Here is a 15,516-nt window from a genome sequence, read left to right on the forward strand (position 1 = left end):
TAGGAAATGGAAACACAGGGAATCCAGGATAGATGATCCCCTTAGCACCAGTGGTGAGAGTGGTGATACTGAGAGGGTGAAGGGAAGGTGGGGTTGAAGGGGGGAACCAATTCCAAGGATCTACATATAACCTCCTCCCTGGGGGACAGACAACAGAAAAATGGGTAAAGGGAGACATCAGATAGTATTGCACATGACAAAATAATAATAATTTATAAGTTATCAAGGGTTCATGAGGGAGGGGGTGCAGAGAGAGAGGGGGAAATGAGCAGCTGATACCAAGGGCTCAAGTAGAAAGCAAATATTTTGAGGATGAGGGTAAGAAATGTACAAATGTGCTTGACACAGTGGATGGATGTATGGATTGTGATAAGAGTTGTATGAGCCCCAATAAAATGATTTTTTTTAAGAGAGAGAAAGAGAGAACTCTAACAGACTCCTAAAAAAAGAAGAAGAAGAAAATACCACAGCTTATGTCAGGTACACCTTAGTCTTCAAAGCAAAAATATTTGCTTTTTGATATTTTAAGAGATCCTTTGTTGCAGAGTTGCCCAATACAATGTGTTATTTGATTCCTGGAGTGCTGCTTCCATTGGTATTGATTGTAGATTCAAGAAAAATGAAATCCTAAGCAACTTCAATATTTACTCTTTTTATTATGATGTTGCTTCTTGGTCTAGTTGTGAGGACCCTGGTGACATAGTTGGTTAACCACAAGTTCAACAGTTTAGTACCAGCAGCTGGTCTGCAGGTGAAAGATGCGACTTTCTACTTCCATAAAGAGTTACAGTCTCACAGACCCACAGGGGAAATTCTATCTTAGAGGATCACTATGAGTTGGAATAGACTCAATGAGAATGAGTTTATGTATTGGGGTTTAACTGATGTTGAAGATTGTACTTTTTAAAATCTTTATCTGTAAGTGCTTCAAGGCTTAGCAAAATTGTATCATCTGCATATCACAGACTGTTAAAGAGTTTTCTTACAGGCTTGATGAGGCATTCATTTTTCTATAGTTCACCTTCTTGCATTATTTACTCAGACTACAGATTGAATAACTATGGTGAAAGGCTACAAACCTGACACACACAATTCCTGATTAAGTCATGCAATTTGCCCTTGTTCTATTCTAATGACTATGTCCTGGCCTGTTCACAGATTCTACATGAGCACAAGTAAGTGTTTTGAAATTCCCATTCTTTAAAATATTATTCATAATTTATTATAATCTGCAGAATTCAACTGCACAAAAGACCCATTGCTATGAAATTGATTCCTTATCATAGTGACCCTACAGGACAGAATAGAACTGCCCCTTTGGGTTTCCAAACTTTAAAAATCTTTCCAGGAGGAGATATCCTAATCTTTCTCTTGTGGAGTGTGTGGTGGAGTTGAACTGTTTACTCTTCAGTGAGCAGCCCAACATGTGACCCATGATGCCCCCAGGGCTCCTTATCAATTTGTATAGTGTATGCATTCATAAGACACAGGTATACATAGTCATGGTATTCTCTCCTTTCAACAAGATCTATCTTAAACCTGCAGTGATATCCTTAATTCTATGTCCTCTTCTGAATTCAACTCGAATGTCTAGCAGTACCCTGTCAATATATTGCCATGACTACTTTCTAATGATCTTCAGGGAAGTTTTATGTTTATGTAATTTTAACATATGGTTCAATAATTTCCTTATTTTTGCTATGTTCAGGTATGATATCCTTGATGTCATCCTACAATTCTTCTGGCCTTTGGACATTAATGTTCTATGCATCCAATATATTTTTGAGCTTATTTCTAATATTTTTAATATTTGGAACATGGAATTACAAAGTATGCGTGTAAAATGTAAGTTATCAAAAATTAAATGGAATACATAAATATCTATATCCTAGGCATTGCTGTAATAGCTGGTGCTAGATGCCATCAGTTGGCTCATACTCATAGCAGCCCTATGTACAACAAAATGAAACACCGCCTGGTCTCGCACCATCCTCACAATTGTGACGATTGAGCCCATTGTTGCAGCCAGTGTGTCAACGACCATCATTATCTATCATTAGTGAGCCTAAGTAGACTTGTATTGGTCATTTTAAATCATGTGTCCTACAATGTCCGGAATGACAAGTAGAGAAATGGTAAGTCAGTCATCTTGAAAAGTAACATTTCAACATCTTTCTGGGCTCAGGAAGAAGCTATGACTGAAAACTGAATGAAGCTGAACGTGTAAATCAAATGTCTCTTGTCATCTGGATCAGTCATGTACATGTGCAGGCATATGCACAACATCAGGATGGTTTGGGGAGTGATGTAAGAGGAAATGGACAGGATTAGGTTATCCCAGAATGTGTACAATCAGAGATGCACACAATAAATACATGTATGCAATAAAATATGGTCCCAGCAGTGACAGTGTTAAGTAGCACGTAAAGAACACTTTGGGATGTGATTACTTTGCCAAATTTGGCTCTACTAACTAGTTTTGTGACCTTCAGCCAGGTGCTTAACCTCTTTGTGGTCCTGCTTTCATTTATACATAGTAGAAATAATAGAAGTTCTTCTTTAATGTGGTTGGTATACATATTGAATAAATTAAAACATGGAAAATTCTTGAACACAAACATGCACAAAATCTTTGCGGTAATATAATGCTGCTAATAATAGGATACTATTCATACACTTTCAAGAATGATTATTGTTCAAATTTATGCAATAATCACTAAAGCTAATGATGAAGAAATTTATGATTTTTATCAGCTTCTACATTCTGAAATTGATAAAATGTGTAATCATGATGCATTTGTAATTGCCCATGATTGTAATGGAAAAGTTAGAACACAGAAAAGGGTAGTTAGAAAATATAGGCTTGGTGAGTCAAATGACAAAAGAGATTGCAAGATAGAAGTTTGCAATCTGAAGACTTCACTATAATCATCTTTTTTCAACAACATAAAGAGTAACTATATTTGTACATGTGGCTGGGACATACAGCAAAAACATTGACTACATTTAGAAAGAAAGCATGTTTTAGTCCTGTCTCACTTATGTTGAACAATGTTAAAAAACTTAACTAGTGTTCATACTATTTGACCCAGTTCTGATTTGGGGAACAGTTCTAAATACAGAAAACTTGATGCTGATAATTGTTTTATGAAGTATTATTCATTACACTGAAATTCTGCTCAAGGTACAATTTGGAACAATATGAGAAATCAATGCATAAAGAAATTATATAATGGATTATAATATCAAATTTATCTCATATGTGTAATAAAAATAGAGGATAATGGAAAAATAAGATATTTGAAATTATAAGTAATGAAAAATAGTACAGTGTTATTATAACTATGTATACAATATTAATCTACTAACATATATAAAAACGATGCATGAGTATACGAGTATTTATTTTAGAAATAGAAATAGGTATAGATAAAGATATTCCTCCAAGAATGGATGAAAAACATTTTGTAGAACAAATTTAGACAGTAAAAATACCAGTTTCTGTTTGTGAGTAATAATATTTTATTATTGAAATATTTAATTACAAATGGAAAATGTTAGTGTCATTAATACAATATGATTAAACTATTTATTTACAAGAGTGAAAAATATAATCCATTAAATTTAAAATTCCTTAATATAACCATCACTTAGTTCTATTCTTATTTTAAATTAATTGGAGTAATAGCTAAAATACAGAAAAACAAATTTTGGAGGCATTATTTTATATCATAAAATTAGATACAGTGGAAAAGTACATGCAACTATGAGAAAATTAGAAAAGATAAGAATTTTCAAAAAAAAGACTTGGGAGGTCGCAAATGAATAATAACAATTTGATAAACCTTGTGAAAATATGCCAATAAGGACAGACAAATCTTGACCAAAAGCCCAGCAGGAAAAGAAAAACAGGGGGAAAAATTGAAATAGAAACAAAATATTGGAAAAGACTGACACATGTTTAATGTAAATAAAATTCTAAAATTTGACAAATATAGAATGTAAAAAAAATGTTTCACAAGAACCAATCAATTTCATAATTAACTTTAAACAAGCATCTTTTAGGAGAAAATTCAAAGGAGTTGAGTAGAAGATAGTTTGGAGTTTGTGGACATGGAATGGTCCAAAGACACAGAGGTTGAAGATAGGTGAAAATAGAAGAATGACGAAGAAAGAAAAGGAAGACCTAATGGTGCAGTGGTAACACACTGGGCTGCTAAACAAAAGGCTAGCAGTTCGAAACCACCAGTCACCCCGCTGGAGAAAGATGATAATTCCTACTCTTGGAGAAAGGTGAGACTCTCTACTTCCATAACGAGTTGCAGCCCTGGTGGCTCCTGGGTCAATCACTTGACTACAAACTAAAAGGATGGCAGTTCAAATCTACCATCTACTCTGTGGGAGAAAGGAGGCAGTCTGAGTCTGTAAAGATTCACAGCCTTGGGAACCCTCTCGGGCATTTCTACTCTCCTAAGGGTCACTATTTTTTTTGGAATAGACTAAAAAGGAATGGTTTGATTTGGGGTTTTTAAGGGTGATCTTCCTTAATGCTATTTGTTGCTCCTGAATCTTTCTATTTTCCCCATTGCACATTGTTCCTTTTTGCCTCAACTGCCTACCTTCCTTCTCATGCTGGGTTCAAACATTGCATGGAACTACATATTCCTATAGGATGAATAGCGTGTGACTGACTCTGCATGACTAGGAAGTTTACAGTCTGTATACAGCACATTTTATTCTGTCCCACACAGGGTCACTGTGAGTTGAAATTGCCTCATCGGAGAGGGAGGGCTGTTCTTCTCCCTCCCCTCAGTCACTGGACTAGGAAGAATTCTTAACATGCCTCCTCCCAAGATTCCCGTTCCCTGGTTATAGCATCAAACACCCATCTAAGTATTATTCTAGAGCGATTTTTCAGATGCAAGTGTTAACATATTATTCAGGTGGACCTAATCTAATTACAATCCCTCCTTCCCTTCAAGTCCATTCTGACTAACTGCAGTGTCCTTTTAAAGAAGAGAGTTTTCTCCAGTTACTACCATCAGGAGACATCCGAAAAATTTTCAGCATGTGGACTGACATCCTTTTGAAGATGAGAGGGATCGTGTCAAAAAGAATGTTGGCAGCCTTGAGGAGCAGAGAGCAGCCCACAGCTAACATCCAACAAGGAAACAGAGACCTGAATATTACCAGCAACTGAACCTGGATAAGTTAGATGGAGATTCATAATCTGAATGAACCTAAAGTCAGATTTGCCCTCAGAGGCTTCTTAAAAGCCCAGCCGAGCCAACACCTTGATTTCATCTTTGGGAGACCCTAAGTCTAAGTCAGCTGAACTTTTGACCTAGGGAACTGAGAAATAATAAATGCCTGATGTTTTAAACTGTTACAATAATGGTAATGTTTACAGGAAACAGGGAAAAACAACCCAACCGGGAAATTTTGGCCACGTTTATCTGTTTCTGCATGTTCAAAGTCTATCCCACCACCACACTTTGTCCTCTTCCTTCATGCTTCCTTTAAGTTCCGCTCTTGGTTTTTCTTCCTTCAGAGTTGCAGGATTTTTTCTTCCTAGATCATCTTTTCCCACACACCTTCATTACAAAATTACAACTCAAAATAATCCGAGTCCATCACAACGAGATTTTAAAAATGATGTACATGAACTGGCATGTCATGAATCAAATATTTGATGTTTTAAGTTGCTACATGTTAGTGATTTGTTCAGGAAGCTGTAGAAAAGTAGTCTACCTGGTAAATCGATCACTACACTTGTCTATTTCTGTGTGTCTTCAGTGTACATTCCTTGACCCCCCTTTCTTTTCCTCCTCTACGCCCCATGAAGTGAAAGCCTTTGGTTTTCTCTCCTCAGAATTTTACATTATTGTCTTCCAAGATAATCTTTTACCACATACATCTACTAAAATGAAAAACAGGGCACAAAATAATCAATGTCAATTTTAATATGATTTGTGAAACTACTGGCCTGGAATTGACATGTCATTAATCAAATTTTTGAAACAGAGTTTTCTGACTCGTTCTTCTATTTCTGGATAGCATATTCTGAGCAATGTTGAGGAAAATAGCTCCAAGCACCTTCTGGATACCTTTCAGCAAGAGCGAATCAGCCATGTATTTTGCAACAAATGACAATCAGATATCTCCTTGCAGTTCTATGCTACCAAACCAAACTCACTGCCATCAAGTTGAGCTCAACGTACAGGATCCCTGTATGGGATGTCAGAGACTATAAATCTTTATGGAACAGATAGCCTCCTTCTCCTCCCTCATGTTTGATGGTTTGGAATGCTGACCTGAAGTTAGTAGTTCAACACTCACCCTCCAGAGTGCCGACTTCACCTTTATCTCTTGCGTGCTATCCAAGACATTGTGAGTATCTTACTACCATTCTTCTCAGAGCTGCTTTTACCTCTTTGTTCTTCAGGCTATAGATTAGAGGGTTCACTAGTGGAGTGATTACACTGTATTGTACGGAAAGGATCAACTCCAGTGGGGACCCTGAAGGTGGCATGAGATGACGGCCAATAGCGGAGCCATAGAATAGACTCACTGCAGTGAGGTGAGAAGAGCAGGTAGAGAAGGCTTTGCTTCTGCTAGCGGTGGAGCTGATGCTCAGAATTGTGGAGACAATACGGGCATAGGAGAAGAAGATCAGGAGGCAGGTTCCAATGGCATGCAAGAGGGCAGAGCAGAGCAGCATTGCAGCATTGATGGAAGGATCAGAGCAGGAGAGAGGGAAGAGGGAAGGCAGTTCACAAGAGTAGTGGTGAATAATTTGGAGATCACAGAAGTCCAAATTCAAAGCCAGGAGGAGGTTGATGAGTGCATCCAGAAAGGCCACTACCCAAGATCCCCACACCAAATTCACACACAGTGGTTTACTCATCATCTGTCCATACAGCAGTGGATGGCAGATGGCAGCATAGCGGTCATAGGCCATCACTGAGAGCAGGCATGCCTCAATTCCTGTAGTGGCAAACACGAAAAAAACCTGAGCCAGACAACCCTCTACTGAAATGGTTTTCCTCTGAGACAGGAGGTTCTCCAGCATCTTGGGCACTGTAACTGAAGAGTAGAAGATGTCTTGGAAGGAGAGATGACTCAGGAAGAAGTACATGGGTGTGTGAAGTTTAGAATCTGTATGGATCACAAGTATCATCATGAGGTTCCCCACCAGGGTTAGCAGGTAAATCATCAGAAACAGCACAAAGAGCAGAGCCTGGATCTTGGGGTCAGCAGACAGCCCGAGGAGGAGGAACTCAGTGATGGTGCTGTGGTTCCCTAAGGCCATTCGTTGCCAATGTTCTTTAGAAAGAAAAGCAGAAAGAGAACTGAAATCTCTTCTTTACATAGCAGCAGTCAAATGGTCGAACTCCACTCTCTTTTGTTATATAACCCACTCAGCTTTGACCCAACTTAAGTGTAATAGCTATTATAACCACCTTTATTGGCTCCATGCAGTGCTTCTTCCCTGGCGTTCCCAGTAGGCTCTTTCCTGAGAAGGCCAGTAAGTGATGATGCCATCAACTATGAAGGCCTGCTGGAGAACAAAACCCATTTCCATCGAATTGATTGATTAATAGTGACCCTGTAAGGTACAGTAGAACTGCCCCATTGGATTTCCCATGGGATTGTAGTTTCATGGATGGCAGGGATTGTGCTAGTATTTTGTTTTAATCCCCAAAGGACTCACTCACACATTGTGCAATACATAATAGATCCTCAATCAATAACTGTTAAATAAAAAATGACAAAAACCTAAAAACTAGCCAGGCAATGAAGTAAAAACTTTTGAGTTTTATTTCTGGGCTCATAAGTCAAACCTCAAGCTGAAAGCATGAAGAGGGCCGAATAAGGCACGAAGTACAGAGGCCTGAGTATTCTCTCTCCTTTGCAGTAATAGATTGATAAATGGCTTAGATTCTATTGAAATCACCAAAACCTTCAAATCTCTGCTTCAGAGGTGTACTTCACATTTAGTCTAAAGATATCACATCCATCCAGATACCCACGCACCCATCTATTCATACGTATACTCTATGAACTATTATTGAGTCTGTGCTCTGTGCAAAGCTCTCTGTTGCTCATGCAGTGGAAGACTGACCTGCAGTCTTTGTTGGTTGATCTGTTGTATGAATGCACCTGTGTGACTTTCCCTGTTAGCAAGGTATGAGCAATCTTCCTTGCCTGTTTCCTCATCACCACCTGGAACTCTGAACTGTGTTACATATTCAGCCTCGGTCTCTCTCTGTGCCTTCTTGCCTGCTTTGCTACTTGTTAGGATAACTGATATGCTCCTTAAACTATGAGTCTTTAACAGAATCTCTAGCTTTTGCATCACTTAGGCAAACCTCATCTTGGTGTCTTTCATAGGACTTATAATATAAAGGCACAATTTGGTTCAGAAGGTAAACTTCCTAATTGGTGAACTTCTTTTTCACCCTATCCATTCTTGCCAAAACTTCCTAGCATTGAGTCTTTGTTTAGAACACACATCTGAGGTATCTATGTCATTCAGTTCAGTATGTACTATGCAGCCAGGAGGTTGGCCCAAATCAATTAAGATTGAACAATGAAGAATCACCACCTGGGAATTCAGTTTTACCTCTGAATTCATAAAGTGCTTTAAAAAGCAACCAGCTCTTTTGGATTCATAATAACATTTGAATTATGTTGTTGGCAAAGAATATTGATTATATCATAGACTTTCAGAAGAACAAATAAATTTGTCTTGTAGGAAGTGCAGCCAGAATACTGCTTTGAAGCAAGGAGAGCAAAATTGAATCTCATGTAATGTAGGCATGTTATGAAGTAGGCCCCATCCCTGAGAAAGGACATATTGTTAGTGAAGTAGAAGAAAACCCTCAATGTGATAGATTGACACAGTGGCTTCAACAATGGGCTCAAACATAGCAATTATGGTAAAGATGGTATAGGACAGAATAAATATTTCTTTCTTTTGTACACAGGTCTGCTATGAGTCACAACCAATTTGATGGACTCTATTAATAGCAACAAGTTAATATCAAAATAACACAGTGAACAAAAGACATTAGTGTCAAGAATATTAGTATTTTTAAGAATTTAGTATTTTAATATCTAAGTTAGAGAAATTCATGTAATTCTTCAATGTTTACTATAGAACTGTCTGCGACAATCTAATTCTTATATTGAGAACATTTTAGCATCGTACAAGAACATTTGAGACCTACTGATGAATGGATCCAAAATCTAAAAACATTTAGGAAGGAAGCATCACAATCTATCAGAAACAAGTGGCAGCCACATCATGTGAATTTTTGAGCCATTTCACCTCAGGCCATTCTGGATAATGATACCTTATTTCAAGGGAGGACAAGGTCTTTATGGTAATCTTTAAAGGAATATTGAAATAAAAATACTAAAATCTGTCCACCTACCTCAGAGATGGAACACAGGATCTTCAATTCAGCCCAATGTTTGACGGAGTGATTCCAAATGTAGAAGTAGGTGTGAGAGTAGAGGGTCCTGAGTAATTATGGCGCAGGCAGAGGTGTTCAGAGATTTCACTCAAAGCTGCTTATTTTACCAGTTTGCCTTGAACAGCCCAGAGAACAGAACAGAAACACCTTTCAAAATGTAATGTTTTCTTCAAAGACTCTCAAAAAATTCTAGCATCCATTTCAATGCAAGCATATTAAAAATAAATTACCACCTTTTCTACTGAAATGTCAACATTCTTTTGCAGGAAGGATTATGTGTCCAGAGTAATATCAAATAACTTTGGGGGGTTGCATATTAAGGTAGTTATCAAACATCAGCCATTCAGGTTTAATGAGACCATGAATGAGAAGCAGTTAAAGACCAAGAGTCACAATATGAGACACACTTCAGCAGATGTTTGGTACATGTCTCATGTGGTTACTCAAAAAACATTGAGTTCTTAAATAAATGAATTAGTAGATAAAGAAGGCTAGGAGGAGAGAAAGCAGATGTATTTAGTACATATAAGACAGGCCATTATAAATACTCAGCCAGTTCTTTAAACAGGAAGGAAAATCCTCTCTAGGCATGTGCTGACATTTGTAATGGGAAGAAAGGCTTGGAAATTTGATAAAGTGCACAGTTATCAAAACCCCATAGACTTTTCTCCCAAACCACCCTATGGTCTCTCAATACCCTTTACATTTAATATTTCAGTGATCAGATTGGAAATAGATAACTGCAGAACAATGAATTCTCTTGCACAGATGATTGGAGATCTGGAAGAAGAGGGACTATATTAACCCCCAATACTTTACTCATATTATCTGCTAAAATTACTAATGTTCAACAGTGCTTATAGAGTACATACTGACGTCCCCAATTTGTAGACAGAGAACTTGAATATGAAGGCCCTTTGGAACATAATGAGAAACACAGAAACAGTTTAGAGAGTCTTGAGGTACAAAGATTTCGTTCCATTATGTGGAAAGGACGTTGTGAACATGAAGAGTTCCTCAGAGTCTCAGAGATCCAGGAAGAGGCCTGACAATGAGATGTTAGCCAACCTGGAAAATGACTGAATGGGGCTTGGGAAACACTATCAAGAAAATCACAGAAAATATTACCAAGCTTCTGATTTTTTTCTGGTGCAGAAGACATTTTATAGCTCGGTCCTGTATCAAAGTATAAGAATTTAGCTGGGATCCTAAGTATCAACACTTCAATGTAGTAACTTTGTGAAAAAGAGTAACATACATTTTTTTCCCACTTGGTCATCACTACGGGGGTAAGAAGACAGAATATCGTGGATTCTAGATTGTCTTGAAGTCTGGGTCATCCATGTCGTGACAGGATTCTCCAATCCTCAACATGTGGAATTGGGCGAAGGATTTTCTTGCTGATCTCAGGCCTACTGACATGAAATCTCCTCATTTGGTTTCCTGTGAATCTAAATATTGTGCCCAACTTATGAGCAAAGAGAGTGTCAGCTCTAGCCTGTTAGAAAGGCAAGTATTGTTTAATCAGTCAGTCAGTAAATGGGCTGGTGGAGCCAACAGTTCATGAGACAGATGGACCATTGCCCTTTATTCCCTGGTGTGACAACATGAAGCTAAAGCTATATTCATCAATTAGGAAAGTTGAACTTTAAGGGCCCCTGGAGATTACCTCCGATCCTGACTTCAGAGCTTCCGTGTGAAACTCTTACTGAAAACTCTGGATGTTTGGGTGATAACTCATGGGTGTCTAGTTTCCTTTTCAAGGAGCTAAATATTTTACAGGTTAAGATGTGTGATGAGCTATAGTTAAAAGTTTAATTCCCTACTCCACTGACATATTTTTTTATCTTGAAATTATCTTGAAATTTTTATGGCCAAAATTGCAAAAACAAACAAGAAAATAAATAAGTAGTCACTCATTTCATGATCTGATTGAGCTAATTTGTACCTTGTAGACCTGTGAATCCTCTTCCCAGAAAATAGTCTTGCAGAGAGTGGTATAAGGATGCCCTGCAATAGCAGGCGTTGGGTTAAGTGTTAGTTGTGTCTCTCAGTTCAAGGAATCGATATGCAGACATAAATTGTTGGGCAAAAATAAGGATCCGCTGTGGCAGTATAAAACCCATATATTACATAATTTTGTGAAACAGCGTGTTCAACACTTTGTGATGAAATTGTCATCGTACACTTTTGTATCATGACACATGTTTATCAGAAAGCACAAGAGAAACAGTTAATGACTTCCATTACTCAATAAAGTATAAAGAAGTCTAATTTAAAATCTAGAAAAATTATTTACAGCCTACAATATTCTAGCTATAATATTGAATTTATAGGCCAATTAAAGAAGAATAAAGAGACACTTGGTGCTGCAAATGATTCACACACTTAACTGTTAACCAAATGACTGTATGTAGGAATTCACTTGGAAGTTGACTTGGAAGAAAGGTCTGCTGATCTACTTCAGAAAAATCAGCCACCTGAAAGCACAATACAGTCTTACTTTGATACATATGAGGAGGTGACCATAAGTTGAAATTAAATAGAAGGAAATTGGATTAAATAAATTGAAAACACCCTTATTGTCTTTAACAAACATAATTGAGTCAAGCAACATCACTTTTATATAACGTCATCCATCATAAGTATATGTCAGTCATTGAATTAAAACTTTATGAGAGCGAGGGCTGTATGTGCTCTAAAGGGAATCATGTCAGGGGGTCATTGATTGAAGGAGGTAAAATCATGAAGCAAAGCTCAAACTAATAAAGGAGATCAGGCTTACTGGTTGGACAGAGACTGGTGGGACCCCCAAGTCTATGGCCCTTCATCATTCCTTAAGTATGGAACAGAATTCACACGTGACTGATTATTCTGTCAAACAGTAGGTCTAAAGGGGTAAGAGTAACACTGAAGATGTATTCACACCTTAGAAAAATCAGATATTTGAATTCAAAAGGGCAACATTTACTCAAATTCTAAATTCAGAAGAGTCAGTTTATTAGTCTTGGTACTTTAGAGAAACAAATGCACAGAAATTCATATATAAGAGAGAGTTTTATATAAAGGTTAAGTGTGCATCAAGAAAACATCCCAACCCAGTGCTGCCTAACCCACAAGTCCAACATTGACCCATTCCAACACCAATACACAAAGTCCTCCTCCATCTCGCAAAACAGATGCAAGGATGCCGACTACAGGAGGAAAGCCAAGTCAGTGAATGTGTAAGCATCTCAGCACTGAAAGGGGTCTCCACACGACTGCTTCAGCACCAGGGCTACATTGGGGAAGGTCCATGTGGCTTCTCCTCAGGGATGTCTTGCAGGAAGTGAGCCTTGCCAGCTGAAGCAGGGAACTTGCAAAGGCAGCTGCACCCTGGTCCAATCATCAGAAAGCAAGAGTCCAGAGAACTCAAAAGGCAGGGCTCACTGAGCCATTTATCCCTCTGCCCTTCAATTAACTCCACATGTGTTTATCAGCCAGGTTGGCACAATAAACTAACTCAGTCAGGAAACAAGGATTAGTGCAAACAGGAAAAGCAGGGTGGAAGTAGGATAAGACATGTCATGTTGATGGTATTGCAATGAATGAGCTCAAACAAAACGTTTGGGTTTGGATTATTTTTCATCGAAAGTATTTAAATTGCTATTACATGCCATCAAGTTCCCACACTGCTTCTTGATCCATGTAGAGGTTTTGCATGAGCATAATAAAGTGTTCTGAAATTCCTATTCTTCTGAAGGCTATCCATAGTTTCCTACGATCTAGACAATTGAATGCCTTAGCATAGTCAATAAAACATAAGTAAACATCTTTCTGGTATTCTCTGCTTTCTGTCAAGATCCATCTGACATCAGCAATGAATACCAGAAAGGTGTTTTATTGACTATGCCAAGGCCTTGAGAAGAATTTTGTTTTGTTTGATCTCATTCATTGTAATTCCATCAACATGACATCTCCTATCCTATTTCCTCCCTGCATTCATTTCCTGTTTGCATTACAGAGACTTATTCCCTCAAGGTGTTTGGTTATTTCTAAGAAGTTTTCATGACTTTGCCCCCTTTAGGCTCCACCCCATTCGTGGATATACTTCCATAAAGATAAATATCCATGTACAAATATCCTTGTCAAACATATACATTTAAAAATAGTTTTTAAAACAATTAATGGACAACTTTAGCTAGTCACATTTTACCTGGTAATATTTGCTTGGCCAAAAAATTAAATAGATCAAATTTCATATGATCTAATCTAATGTAAGATTTACATAGGTAAAAAATATTTCCAAAACAAAATACAATTTGCACTCAAAACGGAGTTTTATTTTCATACCACAGGTAGATATTGCAGTTAGTTTTATGAAATATATTCAAGTATAAAATGGTATAATTCAATATAATAAATATTTACCAAGCACTTTAAATATAACAAACATTTTACCAAACATAATTGATAAAGTGTCAGTGAAAACGAAGAAGACCCTCAGTGAGATGAATTATGCATAAAACAGCATGGAGGTGGCCATATCTGACACCCACTGGCTTCCCTCTTGCCATGAGGCAGGGTTCACACATACCTCCTTCCTCCATGCTTCTTTATCTACTCTGTTTCTATATGGGTTCTAAAATGTATTGCAATAGCCACACAGCATTCACAGACATAACTTATGATTATAGAGGATTATAAGGGAAGTTAATATGTTACCACAAATCAGGGTCAGGAAACAGTAAGGATAGTGTTTGGTCCACAACAACACCACTCCTCAGCCAGCAGCCAAGTCTGTCTTCGGTCCCTTAGTCTCTGCCTCTATGGACTGGGAAGCCTCCCTGTCACTTTGCCTCATTGTCCTATAGTCTCTTCCTTGCTCCTCTGTGTTGTCTCATGGTTTCCTTGCTGCGGCCTCTGGTCTTGGCCTGAGGGCTTTGCTCTATCCCATCGTCTCCATGCCACAGACTCTGGTCTGAACCTCTGTCACTTCAGGGAGATCTTGAACATGCTCTTCTTCCAGTGGTCCTGAGATTTCTCTCTGTGCCAGAGATGGCTCTGTCGTCACAGGCATCGAATCTAGAATTATAAATCATCACATAAGGAATTATTTCTAGAAAGGCCATATTAATGAACTGCATCTCAAATTCATGTAGTAACTGCACTAGGCTCAAAGATAAGAAATATGATTAGGATAGTGCAGGACTATCTCGTCTTTTGTTCTTTTATACATAGGGTACCTATGAGTCAGAGCCAACTTGATGGTTCCTAATATCAACAAGCCATAGAAAAAATCATATAAAATCCAAAAAGCAAAACAAACCAAAAAAAACAATAATAACAAAACAAAAACCCAATAAGATAATACATAAGTAAGTCTCAATTTAGAATATAACGGAAAACAAAAACAATAACAACTACAACAAATTTAAAATAATTCAAAAGGGAGAACAAATTGATAAGGTGTTACATTTTAGACTAATTACAACTGCATTAGTCTACTTTCCAATACACTCTGATAGCAAAGCTATTCAGATCACTGATCCATAGTCAAAAGTGATTCACTGGAGGCTTAATCCACATGGGCCCCTGAAAATGGATTTTAGGTTTTCATTGTCCTCCATAGCCTTCAGGAAACTGAGTGCTCAGAATTTAAGCTCAACCAACCACCTGTCCCTGCCTTCCTATAGTCCTCAGAGTTGCTTCTGGTGTGAACAATTTTTTCTCTTCATTTTTCTTTTGTTTTAGAAACTGATCTCATGCAGTACTTGTCTTTATGAGATTGACTAACTTTGCAGAGCATAATGTCTTCCAAATTAATTCCTGTCGTGTGGCATTTGACAGTTCCATCATGTTGTTTTTAAGGATACGTAATCCATTTTACAGTAGTACCAGAGTTCATGGAACCACTCTGTCACAGACAGGCATGTTGGTGGTTTCTGCATTTTTGCTACTGTGGATAGCTCTGCAATAAACAAGGGTGTGAACCTATGCGATCACGAGGTGTCAAAGGTATCAGGTACAAGGCATCATCAGAACAAAAAATCTT

The 15,516-nt window shown here is 37.8% G+C and overlaps 1 protein-coding gene across 1 annotated transcript; it reads right to left on the reverse strand.

Annotated features, from left to right (window-relative positions):
- Positions 1 to 6,376: 6,376 nt before the first annotated feature.
- On the reverse strand, positions 6,377 to 7,348 carry LOC101658916 (olfactory receptor 8S1-like). The gene has a single exon (XM_004711501.2). The coding sequence runs from the start codon at positions 7,310 to 7,312 to the stop codon at positions 6,377 to 6,379; it is 936 nt and encodes a 311-aa protein (XP_004711558.1). The 5' UTR covers positions 7,313 to 7,348.
- Positions 7,349 to 15,516: the final 8,168 nt, after the last annotated feature.

This window comes from Echinops telfairi, unplaced genomic scaffold (assembly GCF_000313985.2).
Source record: "Echinops telfairi isolate 266 unplaced genomic scaffold, ASM31398v2 ScPeMD7_12;HRSCAF=54, whole genome shotgun sequence".
Classification (NCBI taxonomy): Eukaryota; Metazoa; Chordata; class Mammalia; order Afrosoricida; family Tenrecidae; genus Echinops; species Echinops telfairi.

Bases quoted from the DNA above. Each gene is read 5' to 3' on its own strand.
- LOC101658916 (XM_004711501.2), bottom strand. From the start codon at position 7,312: ATGGCCTTAGGGAACCACAGCACCATCACTGAGTTCCTCCTCCTCGGG.